The 25,489-nt window shown below is 44.0% G+C and overlaps 1 protein-coding gene across 15 annotated transcripts in view; it reads left to right on the plus strand.

The window, feature by feature from the left end:
* Positions 1–25,489, plus strand: part of ANK2 (ankyrin 2) — a 1,556,458-nt gene that overhangs the window by 1,393,138 nt on the left and 137,831 nt on the right. For all 15 annotated transcript variants that reach the window (XM_085641446.1, XM_085641452.1, XM_085641444.1 and 12 more), the window contains 3 exons: positions 950–6,952; positions 8,260–8,334; positions 14,479–14,610. In XM_085641446.1, the coding sequence (XP_085497572.1) occupies positions 950–6,952; positions 8,260–8,334; positions 14,479–14,610 (6,210 nt within the window). The remainder of the gene's footprint in view (positions 1–949; positions 6,953–8,259; positions 8,335–14,478; positions 14,611–25,489) is intronic.

Consider the following 25,489-nt stretch of genomic DNA (forward strand, 5'->3'; position numbering starts at 1 on the left):
TTTATTTGCCATTTAAAACCATGCCATTACAGTTTGTGTAGCAAAAGCTCCATTCCTTCAGCTTGTATCACCCCTGCTTTGCATGGAAATAACTTGGCTTTACATGTGCAGTGTGTGTGTGTTGCGTGTGAATGCTCTAGTCTTTGGTTGCTGTGCATTACATCCCTAGTGTACAAATTCACATTTATTTTGATTCACAGTATTCATGTTTTTTCTTCCCTCTTTTATGTCATTGTATCCTATTTTTCATACAATTACGAGGTTGCTCCAAGGAAATGGCAATACCTCTTGAAAGCAAATACATTATTTGTTTCGCCAATTAATAGAGGTGTGATATTCCTTGAGATGAAATGCCGGTTGGCGACTGATCCGTATTTTATTTTCCGTGGATCATCTCAGAAGTCCATATGCATCGTGGCAAGTGGTCAGACTTTTTGAATGTAAAGAATATTATACATGATTGTTCAGTAACACTGACAGTTTGCAACCACTGGCTTTCTCTTAGAGGAAATCAACTTTTGGCTAATCCAATTTCCCTTTTTGTCTTTTCTTTATGCTTATTTGAACATTGATTTACAACATCTTAACAATCTTGAGATGCCTCTATTTGTGCGACTTTATTGTGTTCCCTATTCATTTTCATTTGCTGATTTTGGTCCTTTTGTGTATTGTGCTGTCTTTATTTGTGATCGCTTAGGTGTTGTCTGTGTGGATGTGCTCCAGTGTGAAAACAAAGCAAGTTATTTCCTATCCATATCCCTTGTTTTTTTCCTTCAGCTTTGCTTTGCTCTTGTATTACAAAGCCATGTGGATCCCCTGACCCCTGTATTGATCTTTCATATCAATTCAACCAAAGACATTGTCGTTTCAGTCCTGATTGCATATTCCAATCTCTTTTTTGTTTTCTTGGTTTCCATTTTTATTTTAATATTTCTTGTTCACCTCAAAGATGATGAAGAGACTGAATCTACGGAAACATCTATCCTGAAAAGCCAGCTGGTCAACGAAGTGCCTGTTTTAGCAAGTCCAGACTTGCTTTCTGAAGTTTCTGAGATGAAGCAAGACTTGATCAAAATGTCGGCCATCTTGACAACTGACACTTCTCTCAAGTCAAGTACCATTAAAGTGAGAGACATTGTCAAAGGAGCTGACGAAGAGCCAGGGGAGCCCTATGAAATTGTTGAAAAGGTTAAAGAAGACTTAGAAAAAGTAAACAAAATTCTCAGAAGCGGCACATACAGTGGAGGAGAACAAAGGTCTGTTAGAGGGTACTGTGGGACAAAAAACATGGGTGCTGAAGATGAAGAAGAAGAGGAGTGGGTTATTGTAAGTGATGAAGAAGTAGAGGAGGCAAAGAAGAAGACTCTAACAGATGTTCCTGAATTGCCATGTGTTGAAATCATACTAGACAGGGGACAAAGGGAAAAAATAGTGAAACAAGACATCTCTGGAATGGTAAATTACCTGGCAGAGGATCTAAATGCCTATTTGCCTCTTCATGAAGTTCCCCAACGAACATTTTCCGAAGAAGATTTTGTTCATGAAACATTTGAAGCGGTTGTTGTTCGGAGGGGTTCTGAAAAAAGGACACAAGACTCTGAATCCACTGAGAATCAAAATGCAGAGGAAAAGAGAAAGCCTACTTTTGAAATTAAAAAGCCAGTTAGAAGAAAACTTAAAGAAAGAGAATTGCAAAAAGAGAAAGAGTTACAGGGCATTGATGGGCATTATAGTCTTGCAAAGTGCAGTTCTGAGGAGTCATTAGATGAAGAATCAGGATTAAGTCCTGTAGTGACATCAAATGTAAAGGATGTGTCACCAGTCATAGAAGAGACACCAATTGGTTCAATTAAAGATAAAGTGAAAGCGCTTCAGAAGCGTGTGGAAGAAGAGCAGAAAGAGTGTTTAAAAGCACCCAGTAAGGTTCAGGCAAAGAAGGGCCATACAGAGGACTTTGTGAAAATACAGAAACCAGAGCAGGCCTCTGAGCCACCAGTTTCTCCGTCTGCCAAAATAGAAAAACTAGAGGAGACAATGTCAGTGCGTGAACTAATGAGGGCATTCCAGTCAGGGCAGGATCCATCCAAGGGGAAATCTGGACTCTTTGAGTACAAGGCTGTAAAAGCAAGGGAGCAAGACATGCCCTCTGAAGAAACCCAACCAGCTATACAGCCTCATTTATCTGAAAATGTGCCAGTCCCTGTCTTAGAGCATACTCACACAAAGATAGTCCAACCTGAGGTGGGTGAAAAAGAGAATGTTTTAGCACATACAGATGTAGATAATAAAAACAGACAGGCTGTTGAGGAAGATGAGAATTGTCAGATAGACACAAGTATAAGTAAAACAGAGACACATGATTATGGCATGTGGAAAACTGACAAAATAGAAATTGTTTGCTCTCTGTCATCTCCTGTGGATGATGTACAGGAAACGGGGCATAGGCACAAGACAACAGACTTGTTTTATCCAGTATTTGATGAGGAAAGTGTTCATGACATTTCACTTTTGAAGGGAAAGGTAAGAGACCTTTACAAAGATGCAGACCTACAGATCAGTCCAGACAGAAAGACTTCCACTGACTTTTCTGATGTTATTAAAGAAGAGCTGGAGGAGAATGATAAGTACCAACAATTTAAAATGCAGGCAAAAAGCAATGAAGGGCAAATTCAGTTAGAGCAGGTTCTGACAAGTCCATTTAACATCACTTTCCCTTCAGAGTATGGGAAAGACGGATTCTTGCCTGCTCTGCCTTTGCAAAGTGACTCTTTGGATGACAGTCTAGAAAGCCTTAAACATGAAGGACCAGCAGATTCCCCTGGAAGCATCTTAGATGGAACACCGCAAATCAGTTCAGAGGAGAGTTACAAACATGAGGGTCTGGCATCTCCGGAAACAAGCCCTGAAAGTCTTTCTTCATCACCAAAGAAACTTGACCAAGACAATGAACAAGCTGAGGGAGACTGCAAAGCTAGCCCCACCCTTAAAGAAGTGTTGCCTGAAGCCAGGATAATGTCACCAACTGAAGGGGAGTGGTTATGTGATGCAAACGGCAAAGTTAAGGTTACTGACTCAGAACGTATCATGTCCACTGCTGAATATTCCTCAACAGAATGGGATGTGGCGGCAAGAGCTAAATCATCAGTGCATGAAAATGATGATGATACACATCATGACTGTAAGCCCCTTGCAACTGAAAAAAATGCAGCTTTTGTTGAAACAATATCTGATGATGATGTTCAACATATTACAGACCTAACACCCCCAGAAGGTCATAAAAAAGAGATTGATATTTTTAGCGAATCAGTAAAGGTGACATCAGATACTAGTTCAAGCCAAGGCAGATATTCTAGAGAACACTCAGATGTAAATGAAACATATGCCACTGCGTTAGAAGATCATTTCCTGCACACAATAGTTAAAAGCCCTGAAGGTTTGGAACTTTCCCTTACTAGCCATGATGCAGAAGCCCCAAGCCCAGTGGCAGATGAGTCCTTGACCATGAGCCATAAGGACTCTTTGGATGGTAGTCCTCTGGTGGAAGATAATTCATCCCATAAAACACCAGATTCCCTTGAGCCAAGTCCTACTAAAGAGTCACCCTGCCGTGATTCCCTTGAAAACAGCCCTGTTGATCAAAAGACGAAAACTGGTATTCTCACAGGACACTTGCCATCTCAGGTCATCTCTACCAAAACAGATGTTGCAACAGACTACACCTCTCTCAGAGCAAGAATTCTCCGTGACACCGATGGAAGTGCTGAGGATGACAGCCTGGATCAAACTTCCCTCATGGAGAGTTCAGGAAAGAGTCCTCTTTCCCCAGATACTCCCAGCTCAGAAGAAATCAGCTATGAAGTCACACCAAAAACACCAGACCTCCAAGCTCTGTCTGCTGTTTCAAAACCACCTGCCATGTCTGAAGTAACGGAAGAACCAGATGAAGAGGCAGAATCTGAACCAACAAAGAGGGTCACACCTGAAGAAGAAATGTTTAAGATGGTAACAAAAGTAAAAATGTTTGATGAGCTTGAATTAGAGGCCAAACAAAAAAGGGAATATAGAAAGGAGGCAAAGCATGAAGGCGCTCTTTATGACCTTGAAGATGGCATTATTCAGGATGACGAAGGATCAGAGGAGCAAAGTATGAAACTTTTGCAAGATGAAGATGTACAAATAGTTGTTGTGTCTGTTGAAAGAAGAAAAAGTTCCTCCACCTCTTCAGAAAGTGAGCCAGAGTTGTCGAAGCTAAAAAAAGATGTAAATTCTGGGCTCTCCACAGAGCCCACAATTCAAGTTCAGCCACCATCCCCACGTCCACCAAGCATAGGTTCAAGCCCTGAGGAAGCTGGACATGATGACTCTGCTTCAAGGCAATGCACCATCACATATAAGGAGAAAATGGAAGAATCATCTAAGCAAATTGAGGAAAGAAAGCCTAGGCAACAATTAAGTGAAATTAGTGAATGTGATTCTATTGCAGAGACTACTACATTTCACCTTGATCCTGACCTCATGGTGCAGACTGATGCATCAAAGCTTCACATCTCTGATCCCAGTGAAATAGTCAGCAGTAGGATTTCTCAAACTGATGTAAATGCCAGTGAAAAAGACATTGTCGTTCATAGTGACTCTTTGGAAATGCATCATCATAATGATTCTGAAACAGAAGACGATGATGAAGATGATGATGCAGAAACAGATGATATTACTGTCAGGGAAGCGAGAACTCCAAAAGATGACATGTCCCATGATTATTACACCAACCAGTGCCTTGCATCCTCTGTAAATGATTTTGATAATACACTGGATGAAATGCAAAAAGAGATGTATTCTGTTTCCTCGCCTTTGGAGGACAACTCCATGGAAATGGACAAGACATCAATAGCTTCAACTGACTCTATATATAATGAGTACTCTCTAACTGAGTATTCACCCTATGCAACTGACAACGAGGCAGGCCATTTGACTACTAACTATGTGAATGCAGATGATGAAGTTGAGGAGGCACAAATAACTAGTCCATATGAGAATGTCCCTTCTGGTCATTTTTTCTCAAGCACTGACATTCAGACTGGAAGTGATCAAATCCATGTAGACAACCAGTCTTCTGCTCCTTATGTCACGGAAGCGCTTTCTGCAGATACATTTTCAGATAGTCTCACAGTCAGGGATGTTTTATGGGAATCTCACACTGTAAAAGACAGTCAAACTGCAAGTAGCCAAAAAGTAGACTCAGAGCAGCGGGATGCCCTTGAGAAATCAAATCTAGACACAGACAGAACTTCTTGTTCTTTAACTCCAGATGCCATGGCAGATGGTGAATTTACTGTGTCAGATGATGGAACTTCGGAGCAGCTCAGCAACGTAGTAATCAGAAAATCTGAGACTGACTCTGACACCTGGAGTGCCATCCGGGAAGATGATGCAGCCTTTGAAGCTCGAGTGAAAGAGGAAGAGCAACGGATATTTGGTTTGATGGTGGATAAACAATCTAAAGGAACAACTCCAGATACCACTCCTGCCCGAACACCCACAGAGGATGGAACCCCAACAAGTGAACAGAACCCTTTTCTCTTTCAGGAAGGTAAACTTTTTGAAATGACCAGAAGTGGGGCTATAGATATGACGAAAAGGACCTATCCAGAAGAAAGTTTTCACTTTTTCCAACTGGGACAGGAGTTTAAAGATGGGGTTATACCTGAAGACATCAAGGAGGAAGCCATGGAGGATGAATTACAGAGGACTGAGGGCTCTCCTGAAATGATTGCATCTTCAGAATCAGATGAAATGATAGCCACAGCCTTAACGGTGGGTCAGACAGAGGAGACAACACCCTCTGCTGATAACCAAGAATGTATCAAAACAGAACCAAAGTCTCGAATTCCTATAAAGATGGGCATTTCAGCATCTTCAAAATCACCAAAGAAAGAGTCAAGTGCCATGGAAATATCAGACACTCTTCCCTCACCCACAGTAGAATCTGATGATACCTTTGGTAGCACGCATGTGACTTTCCCTGATAGTTTTGTGAAGTCCACAATAGGTGATCAGTTAGATTATTCAACAGTTACCAGATCAGTTTATTCAGAGCAGGATTACAGGTCTCCAGATTCATCCCCAGAAGAACAGAAATCTGTAATTGAAATCCCAACTGCAGTAATGGAGAATGTACCTTCAGCTGAGAACAAATCAAAAATTCCTGTAAGGGCTGGTACTGCATTGCAGTCCTTCTCAGATGAAGATAATATTTCCTCATTGGATAGTTTTCATGATTATGATGAAGAAAAACCAAAGTCTAAAATTCCCATCAAAGCCTCATCCCAAAAAGATGATAATCAGTCAGTTTCCACAGATGTATCTGTCAGTATGTCTGAGTGTTTCAAAGGCCCAGAAATAACAGGAAAGCTTCTAACTAAACAGGAGATCCGCAGTAAGTCGGAATCTGATGCTGCTTCTTCTTCAGACTCCAAGACTAGGCGAGCCACAAAAGCTAGAAGTTGCACTGAGGCAGACACTGAAACAAGAGAGACATCAGGGCAGGTGCAGAATGAGCTAGAGAAAGATGAGGTGACAAAACCAAAGGTGTTTTCTTCCAAACTGCCAGTAAAATCTAAAACTGGTGCCTCTTACCAGAGGACCTCGAGTCCCATGAAGGACAGCAAAGAGCAGTTCTTTGAACTTTACAAAAACTCCATTGACTTCTTCGAAGAGATAAGCGATGAAGCATCCAAGTTAGTTGATAGGATCACGCTGGCAGAAAAAGAGCATGAAGTAGTATCTGATGATGAAAGCAGTACCTTAGATGTTTCCGTGGTTGAAAGTGTGCCATCCCTTCAGACACAGCAGTCTGTCCCTGAAGACATCTTTGATACAAGGCCTATTTGGGATGAATCTATTGAGACCCAAATTGAGCGCATTCCAGATGAGACTGTCCATGATCATGCTGAAGGTATTTGCCATCTACAGGAATTCCCTGTGATAAGCATGTCATAGAGTTTATCATTTATGTGATTTGTGTGTCATTTATGTTATGCTTCTGTGATCGTACACGTGTTTGTGCAAGCTGTATTTGTTTGTTTTTCATACCATGTCTCTATTGGTGTTTATGATCAATCTCAAGATTGCCTATTGTGAATGCTTGTTTTAAGCATTAGCAATAATCATAACTACAATGAATTGTTTTCAGCTGGATATTAAGAACATTCAAGGTTTGAGTTTACATTTCCCCACCAAAATGTCTCGTCTTTTAGAATGCTAACACAAATATAGGTATTGCTGTTGAGAAATCTTTAAAATGACAAATGTAGAGTTTTTACATCTGGACATTTCTCATCATGGTCTCTTGCATCTGTTGCTTGCACCTTCAACAATGTGCTGGTCCACATGTAATTTAGCAGAGTCTAATAATTTCACTCGGAAGCTCAGGCCTTAACAGTTCAACAGAGCCTTCAAACAAGTGCCTGCATAGCTGCTCCAACTGAGTTATCTTTTCATTGGAGAGGTGATACTCAATCCATATGTACATTTAGCAAAGAATGAAGCTCAAACTTGGCATATCTTAATTGTCTGCTGCTGAAGTGTTGTTTTCTCTCATTATATTTTATGGTGGTGATTTTGTGCCATGCACATTTAAGCATGATCATGGAAATTTTTATATCTCACAGCATAGTTTCTAATGTTTTACATGGAAACCATGTTAGCTGTGGGAGGTCAAACGTATGAGTCAGTGTCCTCTGTTGCACGGAGAAGAGGCATACTTCCCCAACAATATGCAACATTACAATTTTCCCCCATTGTGACTTTGATCTTTTCCCACACCTCCACTGAAATGTTGACATTCAAGTGGTTGCTTCAATCTACTGTAGTATGTTATTTGCAGTATTTATACCACTTAATCACATTGCAAGATAGAAGAAACCTGCATGCTGCCATTCCAAAAATCCCCATAAATTGAACATCAATGTTCCTGTAAATATGTAGCCATAGTTTTGCAGGAGTCTGAATTTTTTACCTGCATGCAATCAGATTCACCAAGCCTAATGAAAGAGGTGTGGGAACAGACACCACAAACCCTTGAAACCCATTGTCATGTAGATCTTTTGTTCTGTGAAATGGAAAGACAAGTCATCAATCTGAAGCCACAAACAAAGTTGATTTCTTACCTCTCGGTCAGCTGTCGGTTTAGGATACATTTGCTTGCATTTTCCATGGTTTCTTATAGATAAAATGTGACTGTTCTATTTTGATATTATTTAGATGCACAGGAAGACCAGGAAAGAACGGAGGAGAGACTAGCTCACATTGCTGATCACCTGGGCTTCAGTTGGACAGGTAATCTTTATTTACAACAGCACTAAATAATTACATCTTGATATCCAAATAGAATGAAGCGGTTTGAGGGAATAAACAAAGTGCAAAAGACAAAGGTTATAGTATGAGACAATCAGATGGTTAGGCTTACATGTTACATTACAAAATGTGTTTTGCAGAACGCATATAAGATCCTCTTTGCAGAAGGGATGACGTTAAAAAAGAATAAAAGGGATTTAAAGTGGCTTATGACTGTGCCCGAAACACTTTGTCCCCCTACAAGGTTGAGTCCACGTCTGGACAAATGGCAACACACTTTTATCTGGATAAACAAAAACTGTTAGTCCCGCCCTCTAAAACAGCTATAAATATACCTGACCTTCACTTCTTTTTTACTGCTCTCTGAATATTCAGCTTTCTATTCTTCAGCCCTACAATGTGCCTACGATTTATTTCTATTGTAAAAATGAGTTTTCTCTCTAGTTTTGTTTTGATATCTTTTGTTGGTGATATTATTGTTTGTCTGGTTCATCAAGCTTGAGCCTGGGTTCAACCCATGGGGTCGTGGTATAGTGAATATGGCTGACACCAATGCTGCTTCTGATTGTTTTTGCTAGAGTCACTGCATATGTTTCATAGGTAAGGTCTTGACTGACTGGCATTTCATGGGTTGCACATATGCCACTTGCTGACAAGCATCAAGAGGCTTATTTAACTGTTAGTGTATATATGTTTCTTCATTTTCCAAAAATATCTTGGCTTAACCAAAGAACCCAAGGAGTCATGAGTTTAAATGTCCATTGATTAATTGGCAGGAATCACATCACTTGCTGTTTCACTATTTAGATGCTAATTCTTCTGGGAGTAGATAGGGATCAACATTAGGAGGCATGACTATTGAACATGGGCAGACCGGTGAGCTCTTTCTGCTTTTTATCTGTCATGCATCATGCCGCACAATAGTGTCAAGTATTTCAAGTCCCTCCAGTTCAGAAAGTCAATAAAACCTACCTTCTGTGGGACAGAAAATTATCCTCCATTCACATGCCCACAGACTGACCAACAACATAAACCTGCAGAGCAAGTTAAGCACCATTTGAACTACTGACTAACAATAAGGTCCCAAGGTAATCAATTTGTTTCAGGGTCACAATACTAGACACAATGATAGGCCTTCCCATGATTTCTATTTGGTGTCAAGTGCGCTGATTCTGGATTTCTGTGTGAACTGTAGTGAGGTCACACCTGCGTCATCTGCACAATTAATGGAGAGTTTACATGCTAGTAGGGTCCAGCACACAGCTTTGTGGAATGCTCCACCCACATTAGCCACAAACTCCATTGCATTCTTTCCACTGCTACAGGCTCCTTATGCTACTTCTTCGCTTGTGACTAGTTCGTATAGGGAGATGAATGCATGCTGCCTGCCAACAGGGGGAGCAATGATGCTTGAACATGTGTAGCTTTGCTCGGTCCAAATACCAGTGGTAATAAGAATTCATAATGCTTGTGAATTCTTCCTTTATTGACTACTTTATTCATGGAAGGTAAAGTAAGGTACATAGAAAGTGATAGAAGAAACAAATCAGTTTGGGTTCAGAATTCCTGCTACGTGACCCAAAGTTTGTCCACCCTCTGCAAATAAAGTGCTGATAGGCTGACATGGTTCATGCATTTCTGCTTGTCAAAAAGCAAATGTTTCTCAAAATAACACATTCATGTGGTTTGATCTGTCTGGTACCAGTGCCCGAATGCCTGAAGGGTTAGAAAGCTGCCCTGATTAGCACTTACCTTGTGGGTTCTAGTTAAATTGTCAGGGTCTCTCTGCAATTGCTGTAAAAAAAGGCAACAGGGACCTGCCTTGAGTTGCATAAAGGAAACCATCTGGGAACACATTCTTAAAGAGTTTAAGAGTTAATCCGATTTTAGACAGCCTAACAAAAAAAGTGAATGAATGAAAGAAAAGTAAGAGAGAAAAAGGGAAAGAACACTGAAATATACATGTATTGCCTCAAATTCCAACAAAATGAAAAAGGAATTTGTACAACTGAAACACAGATGAGTTCAACACAACATTTTGAATAGCAATCACTTAATGGTCTAACAAGACATTTCAACTTTAGTATTTAGATGCGAGTCCTTTAACAAGGTTAGTAGTATTAATATGGTTAGCGTACACTAAAGATGCAGGTCTGGGGGTACGCACCGTACATACATACACGGGTGGGGGTACGACTCGTACGTTCGACTCGTACATACACAGGTGTACATACACGGGTGGGGGTACGACTCGTACGTTCGACTCGTACATACACAGGTGTACATACACGGGTGGGGGTACGACTCGTACGTTCGACTCGTACATACACAGGTGTACATACACGGGTGGGGGTATGACTCGTACGTTCGACTCGTACCGTTACTCCGTACGGTGTTTTTACCATACGGTTGTATTTTCGGACGGACGGGACGGATCGTACTTGTTCGCTCGGACTTCAGTTGTCCGATTCGTACGTAAAGCTGTCCGGGGACGTGTCGGACACTTTTCCCGACCCGAGGACGTGTCGGGGAATTTTCCCAATGCGATTCGTATGGTCTTTTTCACGTACGAATCGTACTTGCCAGTTTGTACGGGACTTGTACGATTCGTACGGAAAACAATCCAGATACGATTCGTACGGGGAATATTTTTGCCGGATCGGAATCGGCACCCTTGTCTTGGCCATATCTTTGGGAAGATCTGTGTTGTATGGGACTTGGGGCTGGGTTCCTGGCATGGGAGCAGCTATTGTATACAGCACTGACTGCAAGAGTGAGAGTGGGCACAGAAGTGTCCGTTGAATTTTGTATTGAAAGGAGAACAGGCATGGCTGCCCATTATCACCTCTTTTGTTTGCATTGGCGATGGAGCCACTGTCGGTATACCTTAGAGATCGGCTGAGAGACTAGGGCAGCCAGGTGGGAGATAGGACACATGTGGTGTCTATGTACATGGATGACACTTTAATATATGTGTGCAAACCAGAGCACTCTGTGCCCCTGTTTATGCAGCTGATGGCAGATTTTGGCGCAGTGGCAGGACTCCATGTTAACAGATATAAAACGCTACTCTACCTAATAGCGGCTCTGGCGGATAAGAGTGCAGCTGAGCTCCCAGTGGTGGATCTGCCATGGGAAACTCTGAGTTTTTGCTATTTAGGCCTTCAGATCACTCACGATCACCGTCTTCAATATGAACCGAACATGGACAGGGTGCTGGAAGGCCTTATGGCCTCAGTGCAGTTCTGGAATAAACTGCCCCTCTCTTTAATGGGACGCCGGACCCTGAGCAAAATGGTTTTCTTAACCCTGCTGTCTCTATACGATGCAGAACTTATTCTGTATACTGCCCTCTGAAATGTTCCGTAAAATAGATGCGTTGTTGATAAAGTGGCGGGCAAAAGGTGCAGGGCTCGTCTGGACATCCTGTCGGGATGGTCTGGAACTCCCTGATCTTCAACTGTACTATTCGGCTGGTCTCCTACAATATGCCACAATGTGGCATGACGGGGTGCACAAGCTTCCCAAACTCCTGATGAGTGGTAATAGGCTCCCAGTGGGAACACCATTTATTGTTGCACAGGAGGCACAAGCATGGGAAACAGTAGTTACGAAAGTCATAAAACGGGCGCTCTACCCCTCCCCTTCCTACATATTAGTGAATCTATGGATGTAACTGGATGGTTATAGGGGGGCTGTCTGAAAGCAGGAGACTTGTTTTCAAATTGGAACTTTATGTCCATGGAGGATGTAAAGTCCATTATGTGGTGGATCGTAGGACATTTATACAATACGCAAGCATATCGTGTACATCCTGTGAAATGTGGATAACCTTCCCTGCAGAGCCAGAGCAGGCCCATGTCCTGCAGTTAAATTTTGAGCTCAGCTCCTTTAAAGGTATTATTGACAGTTGAATGTAGCCCTAAAGTCAGATAGGTGGATGGGGGTGGCTCTGAAGCGAGCAGCATTAGAGCTGGAGTCTCCCCTTATGGACTGGGAGAGGGGCAGAGCTCAAGCGCAGGTGCACAAAGTGGCTAATAACACCCGATTGAAATTGGTCCAGTTTTCTTTTCTTTACCAAGCATACCTAGACTCCTAGTTTCCTGAACAAGGCGTATCTGTCACGATCTGCAGGCTTCACTAGATGCGGGAAGACTTCTGCACACTTTAGTTATGTTGCGTGGAATTGTTTGCAGCTGCGAACATATTGGAGTTGTGTACATAGTCTGATATGCAGAGTGACGGGAGAAGCTGTGGAACTCACCATACGTCACAGCTTGCTGGGGTTGTTGCCTCTGCTCAGGAAGGGGGGTAAGAAGCGGTTCAAGTTCGCCCAACTAGGCTGGGTGCTGGCACGTCGTTGCGTAGCTACTCACTGGGCCAGTCCTGTGTCCCCGAACTTAACTGACCTCCTGGAGTGGGCAGCTGTGGAGGAATGTCGCCTCTGTAAGGTACAACTGATGAACATACGGAGCAAGATCTTGAAGTTTTGAGTGGCATGCTAGATTCGTTGGGTGTACGAGGGTCCGATGTAGAAGATGGAACAGGCTCAGCTGCTGAGGAAGAGGACACGGTTGTGTCTCCTGAACGGACGGGCTCTGAGGTTGCATAGCCTGGGCTTCTGCTATCAGTGCGCACACACTCACAGGCCTCTCTTCTTTTCAGTGGGTCCATGTTGGGGTAAAAGCTACCTTGGTCACATACATAGACTATTCTTGCACGACAGGTCAGTGTACGAAATTTTGCTTGTTAGTAGATCGTTTGTACTGGCTCTCTCTGCTTCTCTGGTATCCCCTGTGGCTCTCCTCTCTCAGTGTAGCTGTACTTGAAGATAATATGCAGCACTGTATTTTAGATTTTGTTTTTGTGAAATGTTAAAACATTTAATAAACAAATTGGTAACATAAAACCCTTCAAATAACACATAAACTAGTGTCTATGTGGCACCAATAAAAACATTGATGCTGATTTCAGGGGTAGTGTATTTGAATTCTTGTTGTTATTTGACATATATAATGTTGGCCATCAGTATGACATTGCAGTACATATTATTCACCATTTGATCCCCTCCTATGTCACATGGTTGATTCCTTACCCCACACATGCCTCATAAGTGTTCCTGATGTGCTACAATAAGGTCATGGAGTATGCCTGTTATTATTTTGTGGAGCCACGGGCAAAACCTTCTGTGAGGCCCTCTTTGTTTTGTAATTGAAGAATACCTCTTAAGTAAGAAAATAATATTTACTAGGGAATGAGAAAGCACAGTATTTGAACATGCATGGGATGAAGAATTATTCACTGCATCATGACAGAACTGGTCAGCCCTAGGTTTTGGTTATTTAAATATATTGTAACAGGAGTGTGAACCCTACAAATTGCATGTCCTGGGGCAAAAAGTCCTTGCAACCCTCCCTTATGACATCCTGGTCATGGATTTTAAACTACAGAAAGCAAATAGGTCTTAGAGAGCCCTACTTAGATTCTGTTCCTGCCACTGCCTTCATGTCCTTTGAGACAAGAGGAAACCACTGCAGTGCCAGGATTAGCAAATGACACATCAGGGGTAGCAGCAGCCACCTACCTATCGCAAAATGAAGTTTATTCATGGAAGACAGGTTGAAGTAGAGCCTCAGCTCCATCTTTCATTTCACATTTGAGAGAAAAAGTTTGTTATAGCTCCAATTTAATGCACGTGTTATTCTGAACTTAGCATATCCATAGGGCATTGCTAACACTGGCAAGTTCCCATAATGCTGATCCCATGTCATAAATGAAAACCTTGCCCTCCAATTAGAAGGCGATTTGACTTTTAATTGGTGTGTATTCCACAATAAGTGGCACTTTCCTGGGCCTACAAAAATATTTTGTGATGGAAATGTTTGAGGAATTCCAATAAAAAAGGAAAAAGATTTTAACGAACAGTTTTCTCCAAGAAGTTTATTTCTCGGTTTCATTGATAAATATTAATGGAAGTATTTTGTCTGATGAAAAATCTTCTGCAATGTTCAGGCTACTGAAGTTCTGAGTGGGGCACATATTCAGTATTTCTTCCTTGATTCATCTTGAATTTCCACAAAAAATAGATGAAAACACACACATAACACATTAATTTGTTTTCTGCAGAACTGGCGAGGGAACTAGATTTCACCGAGGAGCAAATCCATCAGATCAGGGTGGAAAACCCCAACTCGCTGCAAGACCAGAGCCACGCGCTGTTGAAGTACTGGCTGGATAGAGAGGGGAAAAACGCCACAGGTAATGTAATGCCTTCCAATTACTGATAAGCATCCCTGATGGTTTAAATGTGGATGACAGTGCACCATGAAGCTGAACACCAAAACCTAGGGTTAGCACCTAAGTCCATTAAGGCCAGAGCCATGCCAGATGTTCAAATTAACTACTGATAATGAAAGTGATTGAGATTTAGATACATTGGGTCCATTTACCCCAAAAATGTGTGAAAGCAGGAATTATCAAAATCCTCTTCCTTTATTATGCACAAGTCAAACATAAGTAGTGATTTCTCATCACAGTCATCTTATCTTTCAAACAAATTGACTTTTTTGCTATGGGCTCTTAGTACTGGCTGGCTGCCAGTCTATTTCCTCAATCTGTTACTTGATAATGATGTAAGATGTGTGCAGCATTATCACAGTCAGCAGTGCAAACTTCTCTGAGCCTCTATGACTTGGAAATTGAAATCCTAAACAATGTCCCCTCTAATTTTTTGTGCTGATGGCCACTGAGAATTCCTCAGACTCTTCTCAACCACAAGCACCCACCGAGATGTGAATAAGTAATGTATCTGAATAAATGTACCAATTGTTTCTTTCGTGTTTTGTAAAACTCCCTAGGAACTCATGGTTAATTAGCTCTTCCACTTAAATGGAGTGGAGATGTGTTTGTCGGGTTAGGGCCACCCGGGTCACTCTCGACCACCTCTCAGCCTTCCATACAAATGAAGAGTCACTCAGACAGTAGAAAATACAAACCAAAGCTATTAGTCATACACCCGAGCGGAGTCCAGTCTGACCAGCCTCCTTGGATTGCTGCAGAGGGACTAGCCCCCGCCAACATGGTAGTACAAGATAAACATTTCCAGCACCCCTAAAGACCCGCCCACACTGGAGTTTTGCAGTCTGGGAGCTGATAAACAAGGAAGGTACAGAAGGATGGGCTACAATCCTGAGACTGGGTACATGCTATCTTGGTTTCAAGGTTACTCTGCCCTGCCCGTCTCTCTGAGAGTGGGAGCAGGCCTACCTACTGGGAAAGGCATGCAGTGACAGAATGATCTATTCATTAGTGTAGCGAAGCTCAACCTTGAATGATAAAGAGAAACAATCAAGGCTGTTTTCTGCCGAGGCAGGCAGTATGAAACAGAAGCTTAATTTCGATCATGGTACAAAATGGCGGCTGAATACAAAATGGTGCAGCAAATGCTAACCTAACTCGCAAAATGCTAGAAGAAGTCGATTAGAAGCATTTTTCAGTCCAACACAAGTTGCTTGGAAAAGAGGATTGTGCCTTTAAAAGCCAAGTTAAAAAACGGCAGGAGTACTGCAATGAGAAACACCTGTGGATTTTATTTAAACGTGTGGATGTAATCGTGCACTTTTCAGGTTGACAAAGGCTGTAAGGACAGCAGAAACACATTCCTGTTATTCTAAGCAGGTGCTGCTTAATAAAGAGTCATTCCACAATTTGAGTGCAGACTCCTTCTGGATTTGGAGTGGAGTGTTTTGATATAAGTGAGGCATGCTTGGCATTCGCCTCCGACCTGCACCACCGGCAGTCTGGAAGCCACCAGCAATGCCACACCTGAGACTTGTATTTATGTTTGGTGGCCCCCGAGCTCTGTAGCGGTCTAGTTGTGCCCCTAGCGACTGCCTCCATAGCCCGGAAGGGCACCCACACATTGTAGCACTCTCTGGCCAGGCGTGGCCAGAGAGCATAAATAAACGAGCGGAGGTCGCATGGGACTTACGGCCCAGACTACATACTAAGAGTGCGTGTCTTTACTTCTGTTGTGCCAAGTTCCACATTATAAGCATAGCGCTTAGCAGCGTGCTACACTGGCGACGAGGGTGAGCGCTTCTGCCCCTCGCATGCTGTCATCGTACCTGTGCAGCCGATCGTCGCTGCTATCCAGGTGCCTGTTCCCTGCATCGGAGATCGCCGCACTCCCGCATTATGCCGAAGACCGCACGTGGGCGGTGAAAGTTTGCAGCCGCGTCCTTCAAGTGAGGTACCCCAGCTGTTCTCCGCGCCCCGCCCGCTGGTGCTGCTGAGCAGGCCTACGCTCCGTGCTGAATGTGCATCGCGCTCTCGCGCGCATCGCCCTGCCACAACTTTTTTTGCCGTCCTGCTCTGCCTAGCGGCGATAGGCAGCGCCACCTGCTGGCTTCAGAAGTAATTGCATGCTGCAGTCACGCTGTGTATCTGGGCTGAGGCTTCGTGCTGAAAGTCCTCTGTGTGTGCCCTGCTACCTACAGACTGTGCAACTTTGCACACCCTCCACTGGCCCTGCTGCCTGCAGATTGTACAGCCTTGCACAGCCCTCCACTGGCCCTGCTGCCTGCAGACTGTGCAGCCTTGCACAACCCTCCACTGTCATTGGTAGGGGAGAGAGAGAGAGCTGGCCTGCTGCAGGTGCAGCCCATCGCCAAACAGCTTGGTCCAGGACTTCCGGAACTGGGAACCTCTAAAATAGCATAACAGACCAAGCGCGCAACACCTCTTAGCTGGAGGGGGATTCATCGGTCCCAGCAGACGTCCATCGCTGTGCTGACACAGCCGAAGCACCTCCATGTCACTCCCCCCGGCGGCGGCCGCTCGTGGCACAGCCCACGTCGCAACACGCACAGATCTCAGCGCTGCCCCCGTTCAGAGAGCTCATTGATCCTGCGACAGCTTCACCGAGATGGACGGTCTGGATTGGCAGGCTCAACAACTATTTTACCACCACTCGTGAGACGGACGGCGCAGTGAAAAGGTCGCTGTTACTCCATTTTAGAGGGGAAGAAATATACAAACTATTTGCACACCTCCCAGACACGGGTGCTCCGACCAATTACGATGCAGCAATCAGGGAATTAAATGCCCATTTTGACCCACAACTTAACCCAGATTACGAGCGTTTCAAGCTCCGGCAAGCACGTCAGAGAGAGGGAGAGACCATGGACGCTTTCCACGCTCTGCTGCGCGAATTGGCCAGTACCTGCACAGACGATGACCAGAATAAGGAAGTAAGAGCCCAAGCAATCCAAGGATGCCGCAACAAACATCTTTGGAACCTCATACTGCGACAACCAGGAATCACCCTGGAAGACATTCTGATCCTAGCAAGGTCTCACAAACTTTCTGATGCCAGAGCCACGGGCATGGACGCCGCACTTACCGAGCAAGCAGAAAAGCCAGTAACAATAAAGACTGAACGAGCGGATGCAATACGAGCTCCATCCAGAGGCGCCCGAGGACGATGGCTAACCAGAAACCCGCGAGGGTCACGCTGTGGCTACTGCGGTAATGAAGAACATCCACCCGAGGAATGCCCTACACAAGGCCGGACGTGCTCTAAATGCGGCATCCCCAATCACTATGCAAGCGTCTACAGAGGAGGGGCCCCAAGCAGAGGAGCTCGTGGAAGACGTCCGCCGTCCAAGGCAGTACGGCAGTTATCGCTCGATGAAGCGGACAACTCCAAAATGGCGAAAACTCCAGCCAACCGGAGGCAGTACCTAGAAGATTCATCCACAGATGACGAGGCTGAAGCCTATATGATATCCTTTGCGAGTGATCTAAAAAGAAGACGGAGACCCCAACCGACGTGCGCCATCGAAATTGCAGGAACACCAGTGACAGCTCTAATTGACACAAGAGCGTCTGTAAATGTAATGGGCTGCCAGCAGTACAAACAACTGAAGCCGAAGCCTGTGTTAACCCCGTCAAACGTGAAAATCCTGACGTACAGAAGCCAGAAGCCACTAGCTCTCAAAGGGAAGATGATGGTGCAAGTCAAGTCGGACACTCACAAGGTCACAATGACGTTCCACGTCATAGACTGAGAAGCAGACATCTTAGTGAGCAGCCATACAGCGGAAGATCTGGGGCTGGTGACATTCGCCAACGCGGTCAAGACCCTGCAGGTCGACGATATACTCGAGTTGTTCCCACAACTCTTCAAAGGCCTTGGATGCATGAGGAGAAATCCTGTGAAGTTGCACATCGACAAGGCAGTGAAGCCAGTTGCCCTACGACACCGTTGTATACCTTTTCATCTCAGGCCACTCGTCGAGCAAGAGCTGCGGAACCTAGAGCAGCAGGGAGTGATCGAAAAGGTCATGGGACCGACGCCATGGGTATCGCCCATGGTCATCGTGGAGAAACCGAACAGCCAGGGAAGATACGCCTCTGCATCAACATGCGCATGCCGAATCAAGCAGTAAAGTGGGAGAGACACCTTACCCCAACGGTCGACGACATATTAGCTGATCTAAACGGATCCCAATGGTTTTCCAAACTCGACCTCAACGCGGGGTACCACCAGCTGAAGCTGGCGGAGGAAAGCAGGTATATCACACCTTCTCAACTCACCTGGGGCTACGCCGCTACAAAAGACTCAATTTTGGCATATCTTCGGCAGCAGAAATCTTTCAAAATGCAGTCTGGGAAATGCTGTCAGGGCTCCAGGGAGTTCTCAACGTTAGTGACGATATACTCATTTACTCAGCAACACTCGAAGAACACCATCCCCATCTCAGAGCCACTCTGCAACCCTTAGTTGACCATGGTGTGACACTTCACCGGGACAAATGCCAATTCTTCCAAAAGTCCATTGAGTTCTTTGGCTACGTATTCAGCCAAGACGGAGAGCAGGTGGACCCCAGGAAGTCGCAAGCCATTCAGCAAGCACCAGCACCCAGCTCAGCATCAGAAGTTCGGAGCTTTTTGGGCATGGCCACATACTGCGGACGGTTAATACCTAATCTGGCTACGGTGGCTGAACCTTTAAGAGCTCTCACAAAGAAGGATGCAGCGTGGCGATGGGGAAAAGAAGAAGAAGCATTCCAAAAGGTCAAGTCGACACTGTTGAGCAAAACCACCATGGCCTATTTTGACACTGCACGACGTACGCAAGTAGTAGTGGATGCCAGCCCCGTAGGATTAGGAGCACTCCTCGCCCAAGAAGTAGAGCCAGGAAAGTGGGTTCCCCTAGCATTCGCGAGCAAAGCGCTCACACCAACCGAGGCTCGTTACTCCCAAATTGAACGAGAGGTGCTAGCCATCAAGTGGGCTTGTAACCACTTTCATCTCTACATCAGTGGACATCCTTTCAAAATCGTAACTGAACACCAGCCACTACTTCCGCTGTTCAGAGGCACCGCTCCGCATCCACCTCCCAGGATCAAAAGGTGGGCCATACAGCTACAGCATTATCAAATGGACATGGAGCACAGACCCGGAGCCAAGAACCCTGCTGACTTCCTGTCAAGGCACCCGTTGGACGTACTCCCAGGAAGTGCCAGACAAGAGCAACGTACCGAAGAATACGTATGCATGCTGCCTCAATGGGCCTGTCCACGAGCCCGTACGATAGAGGAGATAAAAGCGGAAACGGACAATGGCGCAGTACTTCAAAAAGTACTAGAGGCCCTACGCAGTGGGTCATGGGAAGGTTTCCTCCAAGGCATCACAGGATGGAATGAACCAGACCGAATCCGGCTGGGGAAAATATGGCGAGTCCACGACGAACTAAGCACGTGTGGTAGTGGCGTTATACTATGAGGGCCACGAATCGTTATCCCGATAGGCCTCCAGGAACGAGCAACAGTTCTAACGCACAAAGGCCATCAAGGTACAGTGAGAATGAAGTCACGAGTGTGGTTCCCAGGCTTAGAGGCCGCTGTGGAGACTGTCGTGAGGCACTGCCGGGCCTGCCAGCTCACCAGCAACCCAGAAGTACCAGCACCGGTGATAACAGAAGATCCAGCACCCTCCCCGTGGTCGTGGGTAAGCCTAGATTTCGGGAGTTTCCCAGATGGAAGAATCACCACTGTCCTAGTCGACAGCTACACGAAGTATCCTATTGTAGAGGTCATACTGTCCACATCATTCAACCATTTGCAGCCAGTGCTCGAGAAAGCGTTTGCGCTCTTCGGACTGCCTCAAGTCGTAAAAACCGACAATGGACCTCCGTTCCAAGGAGGAGAATTTAAGGAGCTGTTAACACAACTAGGAATCAAACACAACCGTATCACTCCTCAATGGCCTCAAGCCAATGGTGAAGCAGAACGGTTCATGCGAACATTAAATAAGATCCTTCAAATATCGGTAGCCAAACAATCTGACCCTGAAATGGCACTTCACCGATTCTTGAGAGAGTATTGCATTACCCCACACTGCACTACACAACGGTCGCCGTGGGCACTAATGCTAACCGGTCCCTGGTGAGTTACCATTCCAGTGGCGATAACTGGATGCCTGAACCATACAATCCTGTTGATGCGCAAATTAGACGAAGAGCCACTAACAACAAAGCAAGCAACCGGAGAAGAGCACGGTCGAGAATCATAGCGCCTAGATGCACCGTCCTAGTGTGCCACCGTCGCAGCGGAGGGAAATAACGCACAGCATATGAGCCTGGACTATGGAAAGTGCTAAACATCAATGGAATGGCCCTCACCGCTAAGAAAGGAGGAGAGATCATCACCCGGAACATCTCCTGGTTTAAACAAGTACAACCGGACGATGCCGACCTGGTACACCCCGGCAGACTAGAAGAAGGCGACCCTCCAAACAGCAGTCTGTCACCACGATCTGACAGCACTCAGGGCTCCGTTCCCGAAACCGTCACTCCAGCCACGGATGGTGGGCAACCTAGTGTCATGGAAACACCGCCAGCCGTCAGCACGATGTGAAGTCAACAAGATGTGCAATGCCGGTACAGCCTAAGGCCAAATCCTAGGCTGAGCCAGAGACTGGCAGATTTTGTATGTTGATTCATCATTGACAATCCCCGTTGAACACTAATTTAGGATGGGATGTAGCGGTCTATTTGTTCCCCTAGAGACTGCCTCCATCGCCCGGAAGGGCACCCACACATTGTAGCACTCTCTGGCCAGGCGTGGGCAGAGAGCATAAATAAATGGGCAGAGGTCACACGGGACGTCTGGCCCAGACTACATACTAAGAGTGCGTGCCTTTACTTCTGTGATGCCAAGTTCCACATTATAAGCATAGCGCTTTGCAGCGCATTACAAGCCCCACAGTGCACATGCTGCTCTTGGCAGAGACTTGATATCTGCATGGAACCCCTGACATTCAGTGACCTCAGAGCCAGGACTTGCGTTTTTTTGCCGTGAGTAAATGTGGAACTTGACATTGAACTGCGCCTGCTTTACAGTTCATACTATATCAGTAAGACTATGCGTTTCGACAATATAAATGTCAAAACTTTGCCCATGCATACCATCAGGATATGTGGACCTTAGTCCTGGCTAGCACACAGTGCACCATCTGGTCCTCTAACCTTACAAGGTACCGGATGGTATGTGCAATCTCACAACATGACAACCCTGACTTCCAAAGGAGATCGTGGAAGCAGATTCTAACCTTTCGTTAGTAACTCAGGCATGCTCAAAGGGAGACACAAGAAGTAGACAAATTGGCATTTCAAACATTTATTGAAGCGATTGTACTCTTGTGTTAAATATGTGTACTGCAATGATTGATAGAATGAAACAAAACAAAGTATCAGCATTACAAGAATGGCAAAGAAAATGAATAGTTCAACCATTGTGCTGTTTCATTGATTATATGAATACATTTAATTGCATCTATACTCGTACTTAGCGCTTCCTATCCTAATATGCCTAGGCTGTGCGGATCTGCCAGAATACCTTAGAGGGGTCTAACTTCCCATTTACCTGAGGGTACATATAATCTGGAAACCCGTCTTGGTGTAGAACAGGTCTCTGTCCTTCTCAGGAGGTTAATGGGATTCAACTGGGCTAGAATTTTGGCATGGGCGACCTCAACAGTGCCAGCAAAATGTTCCTCTCACAAAACACTGGGCTGGGGGGTGTTTATATAACAAACACCACCCATACTCTTTATGCCAGAGTTCTAGTCTGGCTGTTATTGTTTATTCTATCCTTGCAGAGCTGTTGCCAAACAGACAGCATCAAACAACAACATTTTGCGCACTGAACTTAGTCCTTGTACAGAATATTCAAGGGCCTGATAATATGCCTACAAAGGAGAGTAAGTGTAAGATAACCTATTACTTCGAACATTATTCCATATGGGTGTGCAAGCAAATGTATGTTAAAAGTCACCATTTAAAAAGATGTCAACTTTAAGTGGGAGCATGTAAAATGGCGGTGGTCTGGGCCCGAGGCCTATGTAACCACATGACAAAAGGACTTCGCTAACTCCAGATCTAGAAAGGTTACTGCAGGTATAAAAACTACAAGATTACCTTTCTCTGTGCTCAATGCTTTTGTGTTAAAACAAATTGAACTTCTTTGGCTGTATTTTTCAGATGTAAAATAGTCCCTGAAAAGCAACAGAGCCAATTGCATGAAATGAGAGAGAGTAATACTCCTCTGGCCAGAGCCTTTCCATATATATTTTTCAAACTTTGTAACAGTATGTCTTGCACACAACTGCCCTGTAAAGTCAGAACTGAAAAGACAATGTAGATACTTAAAACTGTGCTCCTGGTGACGTTGCACTACATCTTGCTCTATTTTTGTGACTGATGGACCCGTAGCGCTGTTAATCCGTTAGCGTATTTTGTTGCTCCTTGCTGAGCCTGCCTCTCATTAAAGCATTTTAAATGACAATTTCAATAGAGCACATAGAACCCATTGGGTCCTACAAAAATAACAAATATAAGAGTCTTCAACCTTTAAGGTTTATGTTCAGATTTAGTCATACAGAAATTGAGTAAGATAGTCCAAATCAATATGTAGATCAGAGTGCAAATCTTAGTTACAGTACAGAATCAATAATAGAACTCAGTAAAATACAAAGTATTAAATTAGAGAGCAATACGTCTTTGGCTTGCCTTCAAGGGTCAGTAATGAAAGGCCTCTCTCACATCAGTATCAAACAGAGTGAAACAGTTGCAAGAAAATACATTTAGGAAATGTCTCATAATTCTACAACATGGGTCTTCTCAGGGACACCGCCTGAACTAGAACAAAATGTTTTGCATTGTGTGTGATTCTGCTAAGACAGCTAGATGCAACCTTGAACTGGAACATTGTACTGAAACAAGATTTTAATATTCTCGTGAAGGTTTTTGTCTTGCCTGTGAAAAATACTTTCAAACTTTATTCTACTGAGACATGAAAATACAAGTTTATCCATGTGATACAGCACATTAGTAACAATAGTTACAACCAAGATGGGCAATAAGGCCTAAAATTTCAATGCTAGCCAAAATTCGAGTTTTATTAGCGCAATGCATTTATTTCAGGGAAATAACGCTATCAGTGGCAAGTCACATACACAACAAAGGTATGTGCTAACACGTGCTGCATCTACTGTGCAATGCAGAATCAAGCACCATCAGAATGATTTAACTCCAAGAAATTGCCATTGCAATTCCTTTCAGGGGAATCCCCAATTCCCGGAATAATATCTGTTTTTTTACAGTAATTCAAAGGATAGCAATCTATCAGCTTCATTTTCTATACTACACTCTCCCAGACCCTCCTATATTTATTAGCAGCCACTCTCCATTACTTATTCACACAAAACCTTTATTCATATTTGCTTTGCATATTGTGCTTCAACTAATTTAAATGAAAAACCTATTTACAGTTAATTAAATATTATACATTATAAATAAGCATTTTAAATTCACCATACAGATTGCATAGAGACAATGGCATAAAGTGACTAACATTGATGCAGGCAACATAGGGAGATGACGGAAAGTACTTCATTCTTTACATCTGTTGTACTTTATTTTACCAGAGATTAAACATCTTTCCAATTTGATTTATTTATTTTTGTTGGGACCGTGGGTTACATGTTCAAGGAGAACAGACGGTGGCAAACACAAAATGAAAGAATATGGAATAGTTGTAAACATGGTTTGTGTTATATATATCTTTTTTTAAACTGGACATGGACCACAGTGGAAAAATCATTGAAGTTGTTTTCGATTGGCACAGAGGAAAACATGTAAACACATATTTAATTAGTTGGACATTCTGTAAACTTCATAAGATCATGCCTACACCATTAACATCGCTATTCCAAGAGCATGTGAATGTGCCTCACTGATGTTTTAACACCAGTGTGATTGCTATTTTTATCACAGTTTATACAGAGGAAGGTATATTTGCTGTAATGCTAATTTAGTAGTCTAGAATAGTCCATCAACTATTTTAAGAAATAAAAAAAAATGAAAACAATCACTGTATCTCTGTGTTATCTATTTATGCAGTTTTATATATCACATTCATTACCTAAAGGCGTCAGAGTGCTTTATACAGACAAGAATCACACTACATAAGTGCTAAATGTTACACAAGCCCTGCATATGGCATGGCAAGTTATGGAGTTACACAGGCTGCATATATTTGTGTGGTTACACATGTTTTAGAGAAAAAAATGGACAGGAGAAAGATATGCCAAAAAATACGACTTAGCCTATCTTGTTCATAAGAATTTGGGTTACTGGTTGATGGGGGTGAAACCTTACTGAAGCAGGGACCAAAATCCTAATCAGGGTGAAGTCATAAGTAAACCCCAAATTAACCTGTACTCAACCCTCTGGTAGCTTCACAGAGAGCAGTAAGGCTTAACTTAGGGCCTTATAACGATGTCGGGCGGTCGGACCATTATCGCGCGGTCAAGAGACCACCCAAAAAGCACGGCAGTCCGACTGCTGAATCACAATGCAACCGCCGGGATGGCAGTCGCAGAGTGCTCCTTTACACTGTGGCTTGTGCTGCGGCCTAGGAAAAGGGCTGCAGCACAAGCCACCCTGTAAAGGAGCACTTCATGCACCTCTGTGTACCGTGTGCCAAGCATCATGTGCTGCATGGAACACGGGGCATGAGGTGCATAGGGACACTACATGTGCCTCCTGGGCCAAGGGGGCCCTGTTTGG

This window comes from Triturus cristatus, chromosome 2_2 (genome assembly GCF_964204655.1).
Source record: "Triturus cristatus chromosome 2_2, aTriCri1.1, whole genome shotgun sequence".
In the NCBI taxonomy this organism is placed as follows: domain Eukaryota; kingdom Metazoa; phylum Chordata; class Amphibia; order Caudata; family Salamandridae; genus Triturus; species Triturus cristatus.